Source organism: Tachyglossus aculeatus, chromosome X1 (genome assembly GCF_015852505.1).
Source record: "Tachyglossus aculeatus isolate mTacAcu1 chromosome X1, mTacAcu1.pri, whole genome shotgun sequence".
Taxonomy (NCBI): Eukaryota; Metazoa; Chordata; class Mammalia; order Monotremata; family Tachyglossidae; genus Tachyglossus; species Tachyglossus aculeatus.
The window spans coordinates 76,327,380-76,348,879 of NC_052101.1; the positions used below are offsets into that span (position 1 = coordinate 76,327,380).

The following is a 21,500-nucleotide window of genomic DNA, read 5'->3' on the forward strand; positions in this document are numbered from 1 at the left end:
AATTGACTATTAGGATGACTGTGTGGCAGTAGAAAAAACATTAAGAAACGTGCTTAGTCTTATGGAATCAATCAGAACTAGGTAATAACTTGCTCTAAAAGACTAAATGAATTTTCTCTGACACAATTTTTTTTCTTTCCTCCCATAGTTGGGTTTTTTTGCACACCTTTCACTGTGTGCAAAGCTGGCTTATTTGATCTGCCAAAAGCAGTCCTATTGATTGAGAAATCAATAAAACTAAAAGGGTTATGCGAGGTTGAAACCATACGTAGCAAAGAAATAGGTAGTTACAGAAATTCTGATGTTACAGAAAGAAAACAATTTTCAGTGTTTCATTTTAGTAGAGGCAAAAACAGAGATCCCTAAGTTGCATTTTGATTTTAATATTTTTGAAGTTTGTGCAGATATAGAAATTTATCACTTAATCATGTAAAAGTTTTATATGATTCTTTAATGTATAAAACAACAACCAAAACCAAAATCTTGTACATTTCTCATTACCAAAAGAGGCCAGCAAACATTAATTTGTATGATGTGGTTAAAAGATTTTGCTATTTAAGCATACCAAATCTCTTAAGTATTTTCTAACCGTATTGATAGATTTATCCATGGTAAGCAAGCCATAAAGATTTTGTCTACACAAATCCCTTATTAATGTCCCTATGTCCAGAGAGCGCCTTTCAAAGTTAATTTGGACCTTGTCTGTCATTTTATCTGTGGAACATGTATTGAATAATGGATGCATTTTAGAAAAGTTGTGATTCAATGGGGGATGTTTTAAATTTACTGCCTGTTCGCTTTACTAAGGGAAAAGTTACATAAAACACCACATAGTATTTTAGAACATGTTTTCTTGGTTAAGGCTTGGATTACATTTTAAAATTAGTTTTAAGAGGAAGGAAATCATGTAAATGCTCTGGAATTCCGATAAGCACTGAACATAGGAAATAAGTGCTTTAATTTTAGGGTGTCTTGTATAAATAGGTCAAGCTGATGATAATGAAAGTGCAGACCCGAGCTTTGAATATTGATTACATATTTTTGGAAGCCCTCTTTTCTGCTTTTTCTGGCCATTTGAATATAGGCTTTGATAAAGCTCCAGTATGCAATTGCATAAGTATTCCACAGGGTGTCATGATGTAGTTGTTAGAATCATTAATACTTTGATTAAAGTAACATGGTAAACTGTTATTTGAGAAGCAACTAATCCCATATTTAAGCGGACTGCTACATAATCCCTGACCTTTACAGTTTTTGCCAGGCGAATGTGCCCTTCATATTTCCGAGTTATACCAAAGAACCCCTGAATCTCTGCATTCACATGCATGGAGGTAAGCATTACAGAGCCCACGAGGAGGACGTTTTTGCTTGATATGGAAGTTTATTTAGGTTAATCTGTTGCTTCCCCTTTAAGCAGTAGCTGTTTGCATTCAGGGGCAAGGGTGCAACAGCAAATTTGAAATTCCACGTCTTTGGTAAACTCCCCCTTTCGCCTCTAACCATGTGCTTCAAATTCAAATAGATACTGAAATAATTGTATCTTTTGGTTAGGAAGGAAAAAATCAGACGGAACTAAACATTCACTTTACCACCTAGTGTCCTTTCAAAGAGGATGCAGGATATTGCTCCTGCAGAGAGCATTGTCTTTACCATATGTTTGTGTTGCAGATGTGTTTAAGACAATGGCCAGGTCTGCCTGGGGCAAGTATTTTGGGGAAGGCGTTTTCTATTGGAAAATTCCTCTTGTGACTTAAATCTTCCCAGGACAAGTCCAACAGTCAGTGCCAAACCAGTACTTATGGGAGAGTAGCCTATAGACAGCACCACTAGTCTAGCCTTAGTACCTGCATCATATCCAGTGCTCTGCACACAGTAAGCACTCAATAAATACGAATGAATATCCTGGCATTAGCACTGAGCACCTGATTGACAGGTCACTTTAGAATTTTTCCTTCCCCAGATCCCATCCTAATCACCTAACTGCTTTCCTAGGTATTGTAGCAGCAAGGTGAATGGAGCAATGCTGAATTCCCACCACTCCCTAGTTCCAGCTGTCAATTTGGGTTTTGATGTGGAGGATGCCAACCAGTGGTTCAAAGAGTACCAAATAATCAATCAATGGTATGTAAGCCTGTTTTGGTCAAGGAACATATCTGCCAATTCTGTTGTACCTCCCAAGTGCCTAGTCCAGTGCTCTGCACAAGGTGAGTGCTCAATAAATACCATTGACTGATTGACTGAGAACTTACCATGTGTAGAACACTGCATTAAGGACTTGGGAGAGTATAGTACAATCGAGTAGGTAGACACTGATCCCTGCCCAAAGCATTTTACAGACTAACGGGGGAGACAGACTTTAAAATAAATTACAGGTGGATATGTACAGAAGAGGAATGGGTTTTCATGAAAGTAGGAGGGGTCTGTTTGACATGAGCCACACTATTTAGTCTGTAAGGGAGATTACACACTGGGGTATGCCATTAAGGGAGGTTATAAAGTCTGCATCCTTGAAGCTATTGTAAAAAATAATTACCAACATTCTTCTTGGGATAGTTTGGAATGTACCTGCCTGGAGGCAAAGCGCTGGATAATATGACCTCTTGAGATCATCCGGCACTCTGATTCTGTACCGCCCAAATGAAATGAGAGTCTGGGTGTTTTATCTGGTTGATTTGTTCCATGGAAGCAGACCAGCAGGGTAGTTAAAGTTCCAAAGTGTAGTTTTTGATCTAAATACTCATTAACCAAATCATGGCCTAAATAAACTGGGTTATCACACCATGCTCTATTTCTCGTGGGCCAAGTCAACCCAGCCTGTGATTCTACAGTTTGATGACTCAAATGTTTTCAAGTCTCATTTATAGGAGAAGCTTTAATTCCAGCCTTTCTTTCTACTAGAAAATCACAGGTGCTCATTTTTAAAATTGAAGCCGCATAGGGCCAGTCTAGCACAGAGCACAAACTTAACATTAGTGAGGATTGCGTTGTTCTCCGCCTCTAGACAGTAAACTCACTGAGGGCAGGGAATGTGTCTGTTATAATGTTGTACCGTACTCTCCAAAACAGTACAGTAACACACAGTAAGCACCCAATAAATATGATTGATTGATATAGGAGGGAGGATGGCCTATGGAGAACATATGTAAAATGTGATTAGGATATTGATCTATCAATATGAGTAGGATATTGATCTGGTTATCTTGTGCTGGGCAGAGATTAAATGCCATAACTCGCTATAGAGCAGAGCTCCGCTTTGGAATGATGTACGCAGAGTTCCACTTCTGAGCAGGCCCGAGGACAGTGAGGTCCCCACAGGTGCACCTGCCTGAAAAGCTACTTTTCCATCCTTGCACACTGTGGTTGTCACCTGGATGACCACAGAGCAGCTCTCAGGAATGGAATGTGATAAGTGGGGAGCAGAGACCCACCAGCATCCCAGAACATTTTGGTCTATCTCATGGCAAAATTTAGAATAGTTTTCAACTGCATTACAACCAAATGTACCAATAGCAAATCTCTCATCCTGTCACTTGGCTAAGATGATGACACAAATTCTATTAGAGAGTTACATTAAAAGCATTCAATCTGCCATTAGATTTTTCCTTGGCTGACATTATCAGAATGTCTGCTGGAAATGAGAGTGTAACATTTATCGGGATAAAAATTAGTTAGATTGTCCAGACTTGGGGGCCAGCTGGAATTGATTTTTAATATTTTCAATAAAGGTAAAATTACATAACTTGTTTCATATGATCATCATCTTTAGCGTCATCAATAAAATTATGTATTGAGCATCTATTGTGTGCCGAACACCATACTAGGTACTAGTAGAAAATGTAATAGAAGTAAAATACATGATGTCTGTATCGAGGAGCTTGAAATCATGTATTTTACTGGAGTCAGTGCTTAGGAAAAAAAGTACTCTATTTTATTGCAAGTTCATTAGATTAATATATAATCAAAACAAGCAGTGTACCAAGGACAGCTTTTATCACCTCATAACACTGACAAAAGGGAGATTTATAGAAACCTATGTTGTGGCATGAAAATCCAGTTAAGTTATATACATGACAAACGATGGGATGTGAAAGCTGAAGAGATCCAAGGCTATGCAGGCACCAAACCAAGGGTTTGTGTGCCTCACTAAAGAATCTATGTAGCCCTGAACAAACCATCATGGCAATAAAAAGTTGTCTCCAGCCTTGACACAGTCAAGGAGGGTATCCTGTGGAGATGGCAACAGCACTTCAATCTTCATTGTACACACCTATCGAGGATGAACACAGAAAACTTACCATCATGTGAAGAAGACACATGAGAAACAGTATGGCCTAGTGGCTAGACCATGGGCTTGTGAATCAGAAGGACCAGGGTTCTAATGCTGACTCTGTTACTTATCTGCTGTGTGACTTTGGGCAAGGCACTTGGCTTCTCTGTGCCTCAGTTACCTCATCTGTAAAATGGGGATGAAGACTGTGAGCGGCATGTGGGACAGGGATTGTGTCCAAACTGATTACGTTGTATCTACTCCAGTGCTTAGTAGAGTGCCTGGTGCATAGTAAGCACTTAACAAATACCACTGGAAAAAAAAAGACATGAGACTCATTTGAACTATAGAGGAAGTGGCTATAGAAGAACTATGGAAGATAGCATCAGGATAAATAACATACCTGCTGAAATCTAGAGGACATGGAACTCCCTCCCTTTTCATATCAGACAGACCACCACTCTCCCCAAATTCAAAACCTTATTAAAATCACTTCTTCAAGAGACCTTCTCTGACTAAGCCTTCATTTTCCCAACTCCTTCGCTCTTCCTCATCAGTTGTGCACTTGGACCTGTACTCAATTAATCTTATTCACTGAGCATTTACTAAGTGCATAGCACTATACTCAGCACTTTGGAGAGTACAATATAAGCTAGAGGGGAAGACAGATATTAATATGAATAATTAAATTACAGATAAGTATATATACCAGTACCCTTTAGGAACTTGATATTCACCCCAACCTCAGCCTCACAGCACTTTCATTCATTCATTCATTCATTCAATCTATTTATTGAGCTCTTACTGTGTGCAGAGCACTGTACTAAGCACTTGGGAAGTACAAATCAGCAACATAGAGACGTTCACCACCCAACAACAGGCTCACAAGTCTAGAAGGGAGAGACAGGCAACAACACAAAACAAGTAGACAGGTGTCAATACCATCAGAATAAATAGAATTATAGATATATAAACATCATTAATAAAATAGAGTAATATGTACTAATATACACAAGTGCTGTGGGGAGGGGAAGGGGGTAGGGTGGGGGGAACAGGGGCGATGAGGAGGGGAGGAGGAGGAGGAGAGGAAAAAGTGGGGGGGCTCTGTCTGGGAAGGCCTCCTGGAGGAGATGAGCTCTCAGTAGGGCTTTGAAAGGAGGAAGAGAGCTAATTTAGAGGATGTGTGGAGGGAGGGCATTCTAGGCCAGAGGTAAGACGTGGGCCAGGGGTCGATGGTGGGACAGGCGAGAATGAAGCACAGTGAAGAGGTTAGCGACAGAGGAGTAGAGTGTGTGGGCTGGGCTATAGAAGGAGAGAAGGAAGGTGAGGTAGGAAGAGGTGAGGTGATGGAGAGTTTTAAAGCCGAAAGTGAGGAGTTTTTGCTTGATTCGAAGGTTGATAGGCAACCACTGGAGAATTTTGAGGAGGGGAGTGACATGCCCCAAGTGTTTCAGTACAAAGATAATCTGGGCAGCAGAGTGAAGTATAGACTGAAGTGGGGAGAGACAGGAGGATGGGAGATCAGAAAGGAGGCTGAGGCAGTAATCTAGTCAGGATAAGACGAGTGATTGAACCAGCAAGGTGGGTGTTTGGAGAGGAAAGGGCAGATCTTGGCTATGTTGTGGAGGTGAGACTGGCAGGTTTTGGTGACGGATTGTATGTGTGGGGTGAATGAGAGAGCAGAATCGAGGATGACACCAAGGTTCCATGAGTTTTGTTAAGGTCTGTCTTCCCCTCTGGACTGTAAGGTTCTGGTGGGCAGGGAACTTGTCTACCAATTCTGTTGTATTGTACCCTCCCAATTACTTAGTACATTGTTCTGCACACAGTAAGTACTCAGTAAATATCATTGGTTGATTGACACAGTGCTTAAACACTTGAGAAAGATGCTCAAAAGATGCTGTGATCATCATCAAGAAAGGTGAAAGATCAGAAACAACAGTGAGATTTCACTGTTGCCCATTGCTGGCAAGCTCTTAGCCAGAGTCCATTTTACCCAGCTACTGAAGAATATTGTTGACTGCATATCCCTGGAATCTCATTGTCTCTTCAGACCATATTTTGAAACCATGGATATGATCTTTGCTGTGTGTCAGGAACCCAAAGTGTGGGAAGTAGCTCCAAGACCTCTATACAATTTTCATAGACCTTACAAAAACATAGATCTGGGATCTTGCAATTGCTGTGTAAATTTGGCTACTGGGAGAAATTCATTGAGAAAACCGAGGTAATGTATCAACTATTCCAGGAAACCTCCACTTCTAACCTAAGAGTTTACTGACAACCCTGAGCAGTATGTCTTACATAACAAAAGCAGCACCCTGTCCAGTGATGCAACAGTATAGCAGGAACCAGAAAATCAAGAAATCCATCCTATCCTTTGGGAGTCTATCAAAGTGTGGCAGCTAAATGGCATTTGGCTTTTGTAGGCCTGAGGTGTTATCCAACCTTCCACCATAACTTTCATTCATTCCATCAATCATATTTATTGAGTGCTTACTGTGTGCAGAGCACTGTACTAAGCTCTGGGGAGAGGACAATACAGCAATAAGCAGACATATTCCCTTCCCAAAATGAGCTTACAGTCTAGAGGATGAGCTCTATACCCCACTCCTCAATCAGTTCATCAGTGTTATGTAAGGCCCATATTCTACTTTAAGGGGCAAGGCAGGATCACAACCAATGAGTTCTGGAATCAAATCACTCTACAGTCATTAAATCTATGCTCATCTTGTATCTTTCCTAGGTGGCGAACCTGAGAAATTATGACTTAAACAGCTTCTACATTGTGAGCTTAAATGGGGCAACAATTTAAAAGTAAGGTAGAGAGACACAGAGAAGTTAAGGGACTTGCCGAAGGTCACACAGCAGACAAGTGGCAGAGCTGGGATTAGAACCCATGTCCTCTGAGTCCCAAGCCCGTGCTCTTTCCACTAAGCCATGCTGCTTCTATATAACTTAAAGATGTGTATACAAGTGCTGTGGTGTTGATGGTGGGACAAATATCAAGTGTCCAAAGATCACAGATCCAAGTGCATAGATGACACGGTAGGGAGAGGGAACAGGGGAAAGGAGGGTTTAATAGGGGAAGTACTCCTTTAGGAGATGTGAAGTTAATGTTTTGAAGGTGGGAAGAATGGTGCTCTGGCATATATGGAGGAGGGAGGTCACAGGAAAGGGGTGAGCAGTGAGATAGAGGAAATCAGAGTAGAGTGAGTAAACTGGTGTTAGAGGAGCAAAATATGTGAGTTGGCCTTTAGGAGATCAGTGAGGTAAAGTAGGACGGGGAGCTGATTGAGTGCTTTAAAGCAAATGGTAAGGAGTTTCTGTTTGATGAGGAGGTGGGTGGGCAGCCAGTGGAGGTTCTTGAAGGAGTGGGGGACATGGAGTGACCTTATAAAGAAAAATGATCCGTGCAGCAGAGTGAAGTATGGACTGGGGTGGGAAGAGACAGGAGGCAAGAAAGTCAACAAGATGGCAGATATAGTAGTCAAGGAGGGATAGGATAAGTGTTTGGATCAGTGTAGTAGCAATTTGGATGGAGGATAAAGGAATTTTAATGATGTGAAGGTTGAACCAACACGATTTGCTTACAGATTGAATATGTGGGGTTGAATGAGACAGATGAGTGGAGGTATACATTTTACCTCCATTTCCTTGGCATATCAGCTGTTTTTGTTTGCCAATACATAATCTAGAGGTATTTCAGTTCTAACCATCATTGAACATTCATTTAATATTAAGTTTAAAATGTAATAGATGTTTCATATCCTAGAGAAAATAGACTTTACAGTTCAGAGGTAAAATGCCAATTTCTTTTTGTAAACACTGCAGTTTAGTCATACATTTTGTCCTAAAACTAAATAGATTACCTCTCATCTACACCAGCTTTCTCTTGATCCATCAAGGTGGACAGGGTGGTGACCTGCTCACCTTTCAAAGGATCTTTGTATTCTTGACCCTTTTTCCATAAATCTGATAGTCCCGTTCTTTGTGTTCCTGGACCTTCTTTTAGATCCTAAATCCTATGCTTGATAATCTGGACAGTAATAATTCCATCAATCAATGGTATTTATTGAGTGTTTACCTTGTGCGGTGTGCTGTATTATGCACTTGGGAGAGTACAGTACAACTGAGTTGGTAGACATGATCCCTGCCCACAACAAACTTACAGTCTAAATAATATATTAGAAAGATATTTCATATTCATAATGTATAATTTATAGATATGTACATAAACAGTACATGTATACATATGTGCATAGACAGTACCCATGATCCGTCAGCATATGTTCTGCTGGCTATGCCTCCTTGTTTCCATTTATCAAATGATCACCATCTGCTCAAGGTGCAAAAGGAGGAGAATGCCAGATTTTGGTCCCACATTGAGAAATCCAGGAAATGAAATAAATGTCATTGTTTGCAAATTCACCTCATCGCTAACTGAATAGAGCAATCTTGGCAAATTTTGATTGCACTCTTTTATTTGAGACACATTGTGAAAAATTATTTTGTAATGATTCATGGAAAACTTGAGAGTGCACAAGAAATAGCTTGCACATACTTGTCTTCAGTTTTTCCTGTTTGACATTTTAAGTCCCTTAGAATAAATACATTGTACAGTTATTTTTAGTTATCCTTAGATTTAAAAAGCACATGACATGAATGAGAAGAAATACAAACATGAATAATATAATTCAAGGTAATACCCTGAAGAAGATCCAACCTGCTACTAATGTGCTAGGGCTGTAATCTGCAATGTAATATATTTATTTCAGGTGCTGTAGTTAATTGCAAGTTGATGCTTTATTTGCCAAATAGGGTTTTGGTACCTGTAAATTTGATAAATTCATTCATTCATTCAATCGTATTTATTGAGTGCTTACTGTGTGCAGAACACTGTACTAAGCGCTTGGAAAGTACAAGTTGGCAACATATAGAGATGGTCCCTACCCATCAGTGGGCTCACAGTCTAGAAGGGGGAGACAGAGAACAAAACAAAACATATTAACAAAATAAAATAAGTAGAATAAATATGTACAAGTAAAATAAATAAATAAATAGAGTAATAAATCCGTACAAACATATATACATATATACAGGTGCTGTGGGGAAGGGAAGGAGGTAAGGCAGGGGGGATGGAAAGGGGGAGGCGGGGGAGAGGAAGGAGGGGACTCAGTGTGGGAAGGCCTCCTGGAGGAAGTGAGCCCTCAGTAGGGCTTTGAAAGGAGGAGGAGAGCTAGCTTGGCAGATAAATGGCACATATTCTTCCTAACTGACTTTATATATAATTATTTTAAATTAGCTACTCTCCAGAATATTTCATGTTACAATATTGTAAATCTTTTTGGAAGTTTGAAATTTCCCCCTAATTTTCCATGTCTGTAGTCGGGTCCATGCAGGGCAGAATGTTGGTTGCATTGTCAGGAGTTCTGTAATCATGCTCAGCCAAAATTATAGTTTCTCTGCTTTGCACATAAAATTATCCTGGAATTAGTGTAATTTGGCTCTAGTCATTCGTTTACCTGTATTTCATGGACATTTAGTAGGCAAAATCTAGTTTCCTGCTGTGCAAGAGTATTAGGCCTGATAAATTGAGTATATTTAATTTTGCTCTGACCCATTTAATACACTAAAAAATTCTAGAAAAACATAGCTTAGACTGGCGATTTTAAAATGGAAATTATGATTCCTGGGGGTTTATGGTAGAGTGGATGCTTACTACAAATCTGTTCAAATCTGGACCCCAAAAGTTGAAAAACTTAGAAAATATGAAGGGTGCACAGAGGTTCACTCTGTTGCCCGGATTATCTTTCTACAGAAACGTTCAGGGCATGTTACCCCTGTCCTCAAAAATCTCCAGTGGTTGCCTATCAACCTCCATATCAAAGAAAAACTCCTCATTGGTTTCAAAGCTTTCCATCACCTTGCCCCTTCTTACCTGACCTCCCTTCTCTCCTTCTACATCCCAGCCCACACAAACCCCTCCTGTGCCGCTAACCTCCTCACTGTGCCTCGATCTCGCCTGTCCGGCCGTCGACCCCTGGCCCATGTCCTACCTCTGGCCTGCAATGCCCTCCCTCCTCAAATCCACCAATCACTCTTCCCCCCTTCAAAGCCCTACTAAAGACTCAACTCCTCCAAGAGGCCTTCCCAGACTAAGCCCCCTCTTCCTCAGCTCCCCTTCCCTTCCACATCACCTCAACTCACTCCCTTTACTCTTCCCCACCTCACCCCGCCCCACAGCACTTATGTGTAAATGTATATACCTATAATTCCATTTATTTATATTGATGCCCATTTTGTTTCAATGTCTGTCTTCCCCCTTCTAGGCTGTAAACTCGATGTGGGCAGGGATTGTCTTTCTGTATTGCTGAATTGTACTTTCCAAGTGCTTAGTACAGTGCTCTGCACACAGTAAGCACTCAATAAATACGATTGAATGAATTGAATGAATGCAAGAGGAGAGTATATGAAGGTGATTAGGTTTAGAAAATAGAACTTATGCAAAAGGTTAAAGCAGTTAAATCATTTAACCTAGAGTAAGGGTAGGGACTGTCTCTATATGTTGCCAACTTGTACTTCCCAAGCGCTTAGTACAGTGCTCTGCACACAGTAAGCGCTCAATAAATATGATTGATTGATTGAAGAATAAAAGGCAATATGATAGCTTTTAAAGTGTATAAAAGGTAATTTTATCATACAGAGGTTGTTGACCAGCTGATCTTAGGCAACAGCTCAAGAGATTTAGGTTAAATGTAGAGAACAATGTTTTTCAGAAATGGTAAATATTCGAAGGAGTTAGTAAATCATGATGTAGAATTTTCTTCTCTGAAGGTCTTTAAAAATAAGACAGATACCAATTTCAGTAGTTCAGGAAGATGGAATAGATTGCTGTGTCAATGCCCTGTGGAAAGAAGCATAACAAAACTCCAACATTAATTGATGCTAGAGTGAACATATGACTATGTGAAAATGATAATCTTTTCATGAAGACAAATATGTAGTATGTTTCCTGCTTGCAGTTTATTGAATTGTAGCTAATTATAGTGATTTTCCTTCATTTTTAGATTGAAAATTTGCAGGAACAACTTAGAGACAAAGATAAACAACTGACGAATCTCAAGGATCGAGTGAAGTCATTGCAGACTGATTCCAGTAATACAGACACTGCATTAGCAACTTTAGAAGAGGCTTTGTCTGAAAAGGTAACTGTTGGATTCAGTAATGCTCTGATCTTTGAATATCTTGTGAAAAACTGCATATTAAACACTGGAAGGCATGATACAAATGTATATACATTCCCTACAGTGAATATTACATTCTGACAAGCACTTTATTTGCTCTACCAAAACCTTTCCATCTTAATTCTATTTATGGATGTAGAATTGCAGAGCCAGTTTTTAAAGCTGTTTTATTTGTATAGTTACCCATGTTTAACATAACTGGTTTTCAATTCAGTTTGGGACAAAAAAAATATCAGGAACTAGTGAAGTTGTCCTTCAGTTTGAAGATGGTGTTGACAAACTGTGAGACTTCCTCCATGAATATGAATGTCTTTGAGAGAGAATCACTTGCACATTTGCATGCTTTGACCATGCAAAATGCAGTAGTGCACCTTTACTGGCCCTTTGCATTCCGATAAACATTGCTCAAACACAAATGTTTGCAAGGGATAGGTATGTTCAGCTGCCAGGGGGCCATGCACTTGAGTTGTACCTCTGGATGCTCCTCCTTGGTTTCTTTCACTAGCTTCTGCTCTGCCACCCAGCCCCTAACTGTGGGACTCCATCAAGGCTCAGTTCTGGGTTCCCTTCTATTCTCCATCTACACTCACTCTCTTGGAGAACTCATTTGCTGCCATGGTTTCAACTACCTTGGATGCTATGTAGATGATTTCCAAATCTTTCTCTCCAGCCTTGATCTCTCTCCCTTTCTGCTGTCTCACATTTCTTCCAATCAATCAATTGTATTTATTGAGCGCTGACTGTGTGTAGAGCACTGTACTAAGCGCTTGGGAAGTACAAGTTGGCAACATATAGAGACAGTCCCTACCCAACAGTGGGCTCACAGTCTAGAAGGGGGAGACAGAGAACAAAACCAAACATATTAACAAAATGAAATAAGTAGAATAGATATGTAGAAATAAAATAAATGAATAAATAGAGTAATAAATATGTACAAACATATATACATATATACAGGTGCTGTGGGGAAGGGAAGGAGGTAAGACGGGGGGGATGGTTCCAGCTTCTGGACATCTCTACTTGGATGTTTCACTGCCATCTCAGAACTCCTCATCTTCCCACCTAAATTCTGTCCTCCTCAAGACTTTCCCTATTACTATAGACAACACTTCCATCCTCCCTGTATCACTCATCTACCTTGTTGAATGCACATATTCAGTCATCACCAAATCCTGCCAGTTCTACTTTAGAATTCTCCCCTTCCTTGATCCAAACTTCTACCAAGCTGATTCAAGAACTTGTAATATGAGAAGCAGCATGGCTCAGTGGAAAGAATACGGACTTAGAAGTCAGAGGACGTGGGTTCTAATCCTGGTTCCACCACTTGTCTGCTTTGTGATTTTGGGCAAGCCACTTCACTTCACCATGCCTGTTACCTCATCTGTAAAATGGGGATTAAACTGTGAGCCCCACATGGGACAACCTGATTACCTTGTATCTACCCCAGCACTTAGAACAGTGCTCAGCACATAGTAAGTGCTTAACAGATACCATAATTATGATTATATACTGCATCTTCACTGAGCTCCCTGCCTTCAGCCTTTCCACTCTCCAGTCCATGCTTCACTCTGCTGCCAAGATCATTTTTCTAAAAACCTGTTCAGTCCATGTCTCCCCTATTCTCAACCCTTACACTTTGATTTTCACCCTTTATTCATCTCTCCCTCATCCTTACAGCACTTATATACACATCCATAATTTATTTATATTAATGTCTGTATTCCTCTCTAGACTGTAAGCTCATTGTGGGCAGGGAACGTGCCTACTAGACTCTGTTATACTGTATTCCCCCAAGAGTTTAGGACAGTTCTCTGCACACAGTAAGCACTCAATAAATATGATTTCTGGAATGATTGATTGACAGGTGGGACACGATCCCTGTCCAACATGGAGCTCACAGTCTCTAAGTAGAAGGGAGAGCAGGTATCAAATCCCCATTTTGCAGATGATGAAACTGAGCACAGAGAAGTTAAGTAACTGCCCAAGGTCATACAGCAAGGAAGTAGATGAGAACCCATGTCCTCAGGCTCATGATCTTTCCACTAGGCCATGCTGCTTCACTCTCACTCCCCAGTCCTGTGCCCAGTGTTTCACATTGCAAGATGGCTGCACTCTGGGTTCATGGGATAGAGAATTTCTGAGATCACAACAGCAGCAGACACGAAAGTACCCACACTCTTTGGTAGGACATCATTAAGTACAGAACTTAGAGTGACTTAGGGGTTGAGGGTAATTTCCCACTTTCTTGTAAAAACTATAGGAAAAACAGAAAGAAAGAACAACTGCTGCAACCAAAATGATATTCATTTATCCTTCCCACAACTGGAAAGACAGAAGCTGGAATAGCATCAGTATCAGGCACAAGCAAGCAAAGGCAGTTGTTTTACAGAAGCAGCATGGCTTAGTAGATAGAGCATGGGCCTGGGAATCAGAAGGACATGGGTTCTAATCCTGGCTCTGCCACAGGTATGCTGTGTGACCCTGGGCAAATCACTTAACTTCTCTGTGCTTCAGTTACCTCATCTGTAACAAAAATGGGGATTAAGAGTGTGAGCTCAATGTGGGACAGGGACTCTTTCCAACCTGATTAATTCTTATCTACCCCAGTGCTTATAACAGTGCTGGGCACATAGTAGGCACTTAAAATATTATCATTATTATTATTATTATTATTGTTTTAGGGAGCAGCTCGGTGTCTTCCTACATCAACTTCTGGGCAGATTTGGAAGCTCTTATCCCTTCTTTGAAGCCTCTCTGAAACAAGATGTATCTATATTTTATCTCTGCAAATCATCTTTCAATAGCCTGCCCAGTGTCACCTAGTGTTGTGGTAGCAACTCTGCACCCCAACAGCCAGGAGCAGGGGGAACCATGATTTTCTGGAAGTGATGGCCTATTGCCTGATCCACCTTATGAGGCATTGAGTAAAACTCTCACTTTCATTGTGCAAAATATTGACAATCCCAGGGGTTTAGGCAGTGGAAATTCCAGTTGCAGGCAGTGAAAGAATGGGAAAGCAAAGTTGCATGGACACTCTACATTAGCCAGGAGGCATGAGACAGGGTAACCACATTTGCCCAGAAGCCTCCCCTCCACCATTCCTGGTTTAAACCTGCATAGGCCCATGGCAGTTAAAAGAAAAAGAACAGAAGTATGGAGAGTGCTTGCTTTGCCTGCTGACTTTCTCCAACCTAATCCAGGATTTGACAAAAACAAATGTCAAAATTTTTATGTTGCTATAAACCACAAAATAATCTAATGTCATTTATTCATTGTAATCATTTCTCTTTATGTTAGAAAATTTTATGAGACAACATTAAGGAGCCTGTTACACATATGAGACCTTATGCTGGCTCAACTGCATAGACTTATTGCTGAAGTGGTTCAGTCGTCATAGTGTATGAGAACTTGTTTGTAAAACACTAGGGCAATCAAAGGGTTATAAATTTCCCATAGTAGGTTAAAATAATCAAAACTATCTTTCAAAGGCAAGTAAACAGTTTTACAATGTTCATGAAAGATTTATTCCAGGAGCTGATACCTTTTGACTTCATGAAAAAAAGAAAAACATCCCGAGGACACAAAAATATAGCTTTAAATCATTTCATTTTTACTCCTTTTCATCGTTGTAATTTCAATGGGTAAGATAGAACACTAACTGCATCTTCCTACAGGAAATATTCAGAATTTTGTTCAAGTACTGAAGTCCACATAGCCATAAAAATTTTTCCATACTCTCTTTCCTTTCCCATCTTGCATACAATAATCAGAAGTAACTTTTTCTCATACTAAAATTACTCTGCATAATCTAGCCAAAATTATGAAGATGATTCCATTTTTCATACATTTTTTTGACTGATTTAGTTATGTGAATTTTAATTACTTTATGTTTCTTCCATAGTTCACGATTAGCAGAATTGATTATCTACATTGTTTGCCAATGACCTACAACTGCATGGCCCTTTAAGACAAAAATGGGTCACTATACAATTAATAAAAGTGTTGTGACTTCGTTTTGAGGTATCCCTGTTTTCAGGATATACTCTGATATTCATCATCTTATTAGATGGAATGCTAAAATTTGCAGTCACCATGTATCATTTCAGTTGGATTATGGCAAATGAGACGTAATGCTTTTTAATTACCACCAAGGCATTCAAAAATGAAATAACGTGATAGAAAATTATCTTGTCATATGGCAATAATAAACTGTACTTAGTTTTACAACAGATACACAGAAGCTCAATAGATTACTTTGAGTTGATATTTGTGAAATTGGTTTTAATCGTACAATTACTGTAGCCACATAATAGATAAGCAACTGAATATGTCGATAGAAAAACATAATTCATTTCCTATTTTCATAAAAAGGTAGATTCAACTTGTAAGGAACTAACAGAACATGAAGAATGATTGCCAATGCAAATAAGACTAAAACAAGAATACATTGTTGAAATTTCTGCAAGTTGGCTGTTAATCAAGTAGAACATGGCATATTGGGGCCTTTTAACACATGTTTTTGACATCTGGCCCCGTGCAGCTGACAACTGAATTTGTCTTTTTATGACTAAGTGAAAATAATTTATGCTATTTAATCATTAATAGAAATATTGTCATGTCTTCTTATTTTTAAGTAATAGGTTTCTAGTAATAGGGGTGTTCTTAGAAACTAACCCTTTTGCCAGGTGCCTTTCAATGGAATTGTGATTAAAACTAGAATAGGAAAACTTCCATGCAAATGTCAGTATGCACACTGAAGTTTTTCACACTACACTGCTGGCAAGATTACCTCGAAATCGATTGTCAGTGCAACAGGTTCAGACTCTTAGGTACTAGAGTCAAGGTAGACCGTTCTGTTGTTGCAGGAAACCACATGTTTTTCTACTTATATGGCAGTTCCCTATGGTATCACTGAGCAGTCTAAACTGAAAAGGCTACAATTCAGTTAATAATAAAAACCCAAAGTTTAGCCCACCTGATTCATCATAAATTAAAGTTAGCCCTTAACAATATACAACTGTTCGCATCTGGATATTATCATTTAGGAATGGCTTCCTACATAAGTATATCAACCACCCATCTTTCTAAGTAGCAGGTTAAGCACAATTCCGTTTTGACTGCTAATCCCAGAATTTATATTAAATGATTGCATACCTTGGTCCTCCTTCGTGCAGTAGTATGATCATCCAGAATGCTATGTGTCTATGAATCTTGAACCAAGTTAAAAAAACTACATGGAAGGAGGGAACTTTCCCCTTGGACAGCTATACAGTCTGTTCCTCAGCATGTGGAATATTGAGGAAATATCATAGGACTTCAAAGAGGACTCCATAATCACCATCTTCAAGAAGAAAGATGACAGAGCTGACTATGGAAAGTGCCGTCATATATCCCTGCTTGGCTGCTGTCAGCAAGATCCTAACCAGAGTTCTTCTGAATGGGCTACTCAAGCATGTTGAGCAGAAACTTCAAGAGGTTAAATCACTCTCTAAATCACAATGTGGCTTCAAATTAAAATGAAGTACAGTAGACATGACCTTTGCATCACAAAAGGTACTGGAAAAACTACAGGGAGCCATACACCAGACAGCTATACTGTTTTCCAAATTCTTAGGAAAGCATTAGACATCACCAGTGAACCTGGGTACTGGAAACTGCTAAGCCACTGTAGGTTATCCTGAGAAGTTTTAAAGCTACTCCATTATATTATGGTCAGTCAAGTCAGGTTTGAGATATCCTATATGGCCCTTTCCACCTCTCCACTGGAGAAAAGCAGGGTTGAGTCAGAGCTGAAATCTTATTTTCAGATATCTGCTAACCCTAAATAATATGTTCACAACTTAATGAAGTGTTGAGTATAATTGTAAATATGTGCAAATCTAATCAATTGTACCTTCAATTATTTATTCTGGCATTTCATTTTTTAATCGATATTATCTATTGTATCTTCATTCTTGTTCTTCGTCCCACTCTCACTATTTGTAAATAATTTCTGCCTATCTCTCCCCATTAGATGACTAGCTATTTGAGGTCAGGGAACATTTGTATTGCTTTCGTTATACTCTCCCAAGCATTTTGGATGGTGTTCTGAACCTAGTAAGTGCTTAATAAATACCAATGATAGTCGGATAGAATAAAATGTTTTTAATATACTGACCAATGTTTTTGAAAACAATTTTCAAGAGTCTAACCAACTACTTATGCATATTTTCTATTCCACATGGATTCAAACAACTATTACTTTCCATTTCTTTGTTGACGTCTTTTCTTTCTCCCTATCACTGCTGAGATCTCTATTATTGATGCTGTTCCTTCCCCAAGCTATCAAATGAAAAGGTTGTGTGTTTTAGAGCAGCCCTTACTGGAACCTTGCACTTTGATCCTCAGTAAAACATTCTCCCTTTTGCAACCTTGATTTCCTCACCTGTACGGTGGGAATCACATCCAGGCTTCAGCATGGCTCAGTGGAAAGAGCACGGGCTTGGGAGTCAGAGGTCATGTGTTCTAATTCCGGCTCCACCACATGTCTGCTGCATGACCTTGGGCAAGTCACTTAACTTCTCTGAGACTTAGTTACCTCATCTGTAAAATGGAGATGAAGACTGTGAGCCCCACATGGGACAACCTGATCACCTTGTATCCCCCCAGCACTTAGAACAGTGCTTTGCACATAGTAAGCACTTAAAGAATGCCATCATTATTATTATTATGGTTTCAGAGCATTTCAAATAAACAACATCCTGTAGTCCTGTCATTCAATTTTGCCCAACTTTGACATGAAATCCAGTTTTTCTCTAGACAGCAGACTAAACAATATCCATTCAATGCCCATGTGATCCTGACCTTTCTTTCAGTTGGCAATAATAATAATAACTAGAATAATAATAATGGTATTTGCTAAGCACTTACTATGTGTTCAGCACTGTACTAAGCGATGGGGTAGATACAAGATTATCAGATTGTCCCACTTGGGGCTCACAGTCTCAATCCCCATTTTACAGATGAGGTAACTGAGGCACAGAAAAATTAAGTGACTTGCCCAAAGTCACACAGCTGACAAGTGGCAGAGATGGGATTAGAACCCAAGACTCCTGACTCCCAAACCTGTGCTTGTAGATGGGGAAACTGAGGCACAGATAATTGAAATGACTTGCCCAGGGTCACACAGCAAATGGTGGAGCCAGGATTAGAACACAGGTCCTCTGACTCCCAGGCCCATGGTAGGAGTTTAACAGAAATGCTTCCTCTTCTCATGGGGAATCAAAAATTGCATTCAATTTAGAATATTAAATCATTTTAGTTCTTGATTTGCAGTTTTAGTGTTAACTGGTGGAAATTTAACCTAATCAGTCAATCAATCAATGATATTTTTGAGCACTTTGTGATGATGATGATGGCATTTGTTAAGTGCTTACTATTTGCAAAACACTGTTCTAAGCACTGGGGAGGATACAAGATTATCAGGTTGTCCCACATGGGGCTCACAGTCTTCATCCCCATTTTCCAGATGAGGGAACTGAGGCACAGAGAAGTCAAGTGACTTGCCCAAAGTCACACAGCTGACAAGCAGCAGAGCTGGGATTAGAACCCATGACCTCTGACTCCCAAGCCCGGGCTCTTTCCACTGAGCCACGCTGCTTCTGTAGTGTGCAGAGCACTGTATTAAGAACAGGGGCTAAGCAAATTTTCCAGGGGCCATCATTTCACACCCAAGAAAATTTTAAATACTTGGGTCCTTGTGTTGCAGTTCTCTCAGTATTGTTCTATTAATCTGGGTTAGATGAATGAAGCATTTTCCATTCTCTCCATTTCTGTTTTCCCTCCTCACGCTGTTTTCCTCTGAGTGAACTCTTACTGACACTCTCTTTCTTGAAGCTTTGTTTTCTTCTTGCCCTTCCTCTTGCTCCATATGTTTCTGTGTCCCTGTGAGTATGTGTGGGGGTTTATTCTAGTCTGTCCATGTGAATGCAGGTTTCTGTCTGTCATCGTGTTTGTCTTGTTTGTGTGTTTGTGTGTGTGTGTGTGTGTGTGTGCATGTGTATCCCTTGTATGTGTAGTTGTATACCTGTAGGGCCTCCAACCCCTCATGTATCACCCTGCTCCAGTGTCCAGATCTCAGGACCAAGGTCTGTAGTCTGTATGATCCTCACTTTATCTGGGGACGAGGCTTCAAAACCACTGGAGGGGGCAGAAAGAGAATGGAGCAACTGAGGTCTCAAATATTTCAAACAGCCTGGTTATCAGTGCTATCAAGCCATTTCCATCAGTAGTATTTATGGAGCACTTAGTCTGTACAAAGCAGGGGCCTTTAAGCATTCTCTGCACCCTAGTACTGGAGTTTTCTCCAGTAGGGAATAGGGAATGTGCCAGGACTATGCAGGTCAGTGATCTAAAGTTTGAGCACCCCTAGAATTGAGCACCCCTTGCTAATCCCACCTCTGCCACTTGTCTGCTGTGTGACCTTGGGCAAGTCACTTCAGTTCTCTGAGCCTCAGTTACCTCATCTGTAAAATGGGGATTGAAACTGTGAGCCCCACGTGGGACAGGGACTATGTCCAACCCAATTTGCTTGTATCCACCCTAGTGCTTAGTACAGTGCCTGGCATATAGTAAGTGCTTAACAAATACCGTAGTTATTATTAATTACTCAGCCTACTCAGCCCTCCCATGCTAGTTGGCTGTTAACTCCTCCCCCCAGGTATCTCTGCTCCTTGACCCCCTTAACAGGTCCACCCTACTGCAGCACATAATAGTTTGTATCTGCTCTTTATGACATCATTATCTGCCAATTTTATTATTGCCATACCATGTTAATTGTTTAACTACCCCCTGTGATGCCATCGCCTACTTATATCATTGCTACTGTTTTATCGCTTCTGCATCTCAGTTGTTAACCTCCCACTGTAGTGTCACTCGCCCTGCTGACCTCACCATGAAATTTCAATTCCCTTGCTCCCAACTGCCATTCCCATTCCTCACCTTCCCCTTCCCCTCTCCCACCCAACTTTTTCCCTCCCTCTCCCCCACCAAGACCACTCCCCCTCACCCCCTACCAAGGATTCCTCTGTACCAGCGCCAGTCCTCCGCTCCTCCCTCCCAGCCCTCTCTCTCCCCTTCTCCCCGCCCCCACCCCATCCCAGTTCTCCTTTCCCATCGCCACCCCTCTTCCCACTTTCCCCGCCTAGCCCCCCTGCCAACTCATCCCAATCCAAACCCTCCCCACCCCTCGCACCCTTCCCCCTCCCTCAGCTACTACCAAGTAGGGGCTCTGGAAACCCCCTCCATTTTAAGTAAGATCCCTTTCATCCTGGACCTATTCCTTTCCAGCTCTCTCCTCCTCCTCGCCCTAACTGAAACATGGTTGTCTCCGGACAACACGGTCTCTTCTGCTGCTCTCTCCAATGGAGGCCTCTTCTTCTCCCACTCCCCCAGACTCACCGGAAAAGGAGGAGGTGTCGGTTTCCTTCTCGCCCCCCAATGTCGCTTTCGCACTATCCCTCCTCCCCCTTCCCCTTCCTTCCCTTCCTTTGAAGCCCACATTATTCGCCTCTACCACCCCCTCCAGATTCTTGTAGCCGTCATCTACCGCCCCCCTGGCCCCACCTCCAACTTCAACGATTTTGACCCCTTCCTCACCTTCCTTCTCTCCTTTTCCATGCCCACTCTGATCCTCAGAGACTTCAACATCCACATGGATATCCCTGATGACTCCTCTGCCGCCCGCCTTCTATATCTCCTCGACGCTGCCAACCTCTTGCTCCACCCCACCTCACCCACTCACCAACTTGGTCATACTGTCGACCTCATCATCTCCTATTGCTGCACTGTGTCCACCCTCACCAACTCTGAAATCCTCTCTCTGATCATAATCTTCTCACCCACCTCCTCACTCACACTCCTTTCCCCTGTAAATCCATATTACTCCCTCAGAGAGATCTCCGCTCTCTTGACCCCAATCATCTTTCTGAGCACCTCACACCCCACCT

General features: G+C 40.9%; 1 protein-coding gene across 9 annotated transcripts in view; it reads left to right on the plus strand.

Annotated features, from left to right (window-relative positions):
• Positions 1 to 21,500, plus strand: part of ERC2 (ELKS/RAB6-interacting/CAST family member 2) — a 1,114,913-nt gene that overhangs the window by 465,165 nt on the left and 628,248 nt on the right. For all 9 annotated transcript variants that reach the window (XM_038740432.1, XM_038740438.1, XM_038740433.1 and 6 more), the window contains exon 7: positions 11,338 to 11,475. In XM_038740432.1, the coding sequence (XP_038596360.1) occupies positions 11,338 to 11,475 (138 nt within the window). The remainder of the gene's footprint in view (positions 1 to 11,337; positions 11,476 to 21,500) is intronic.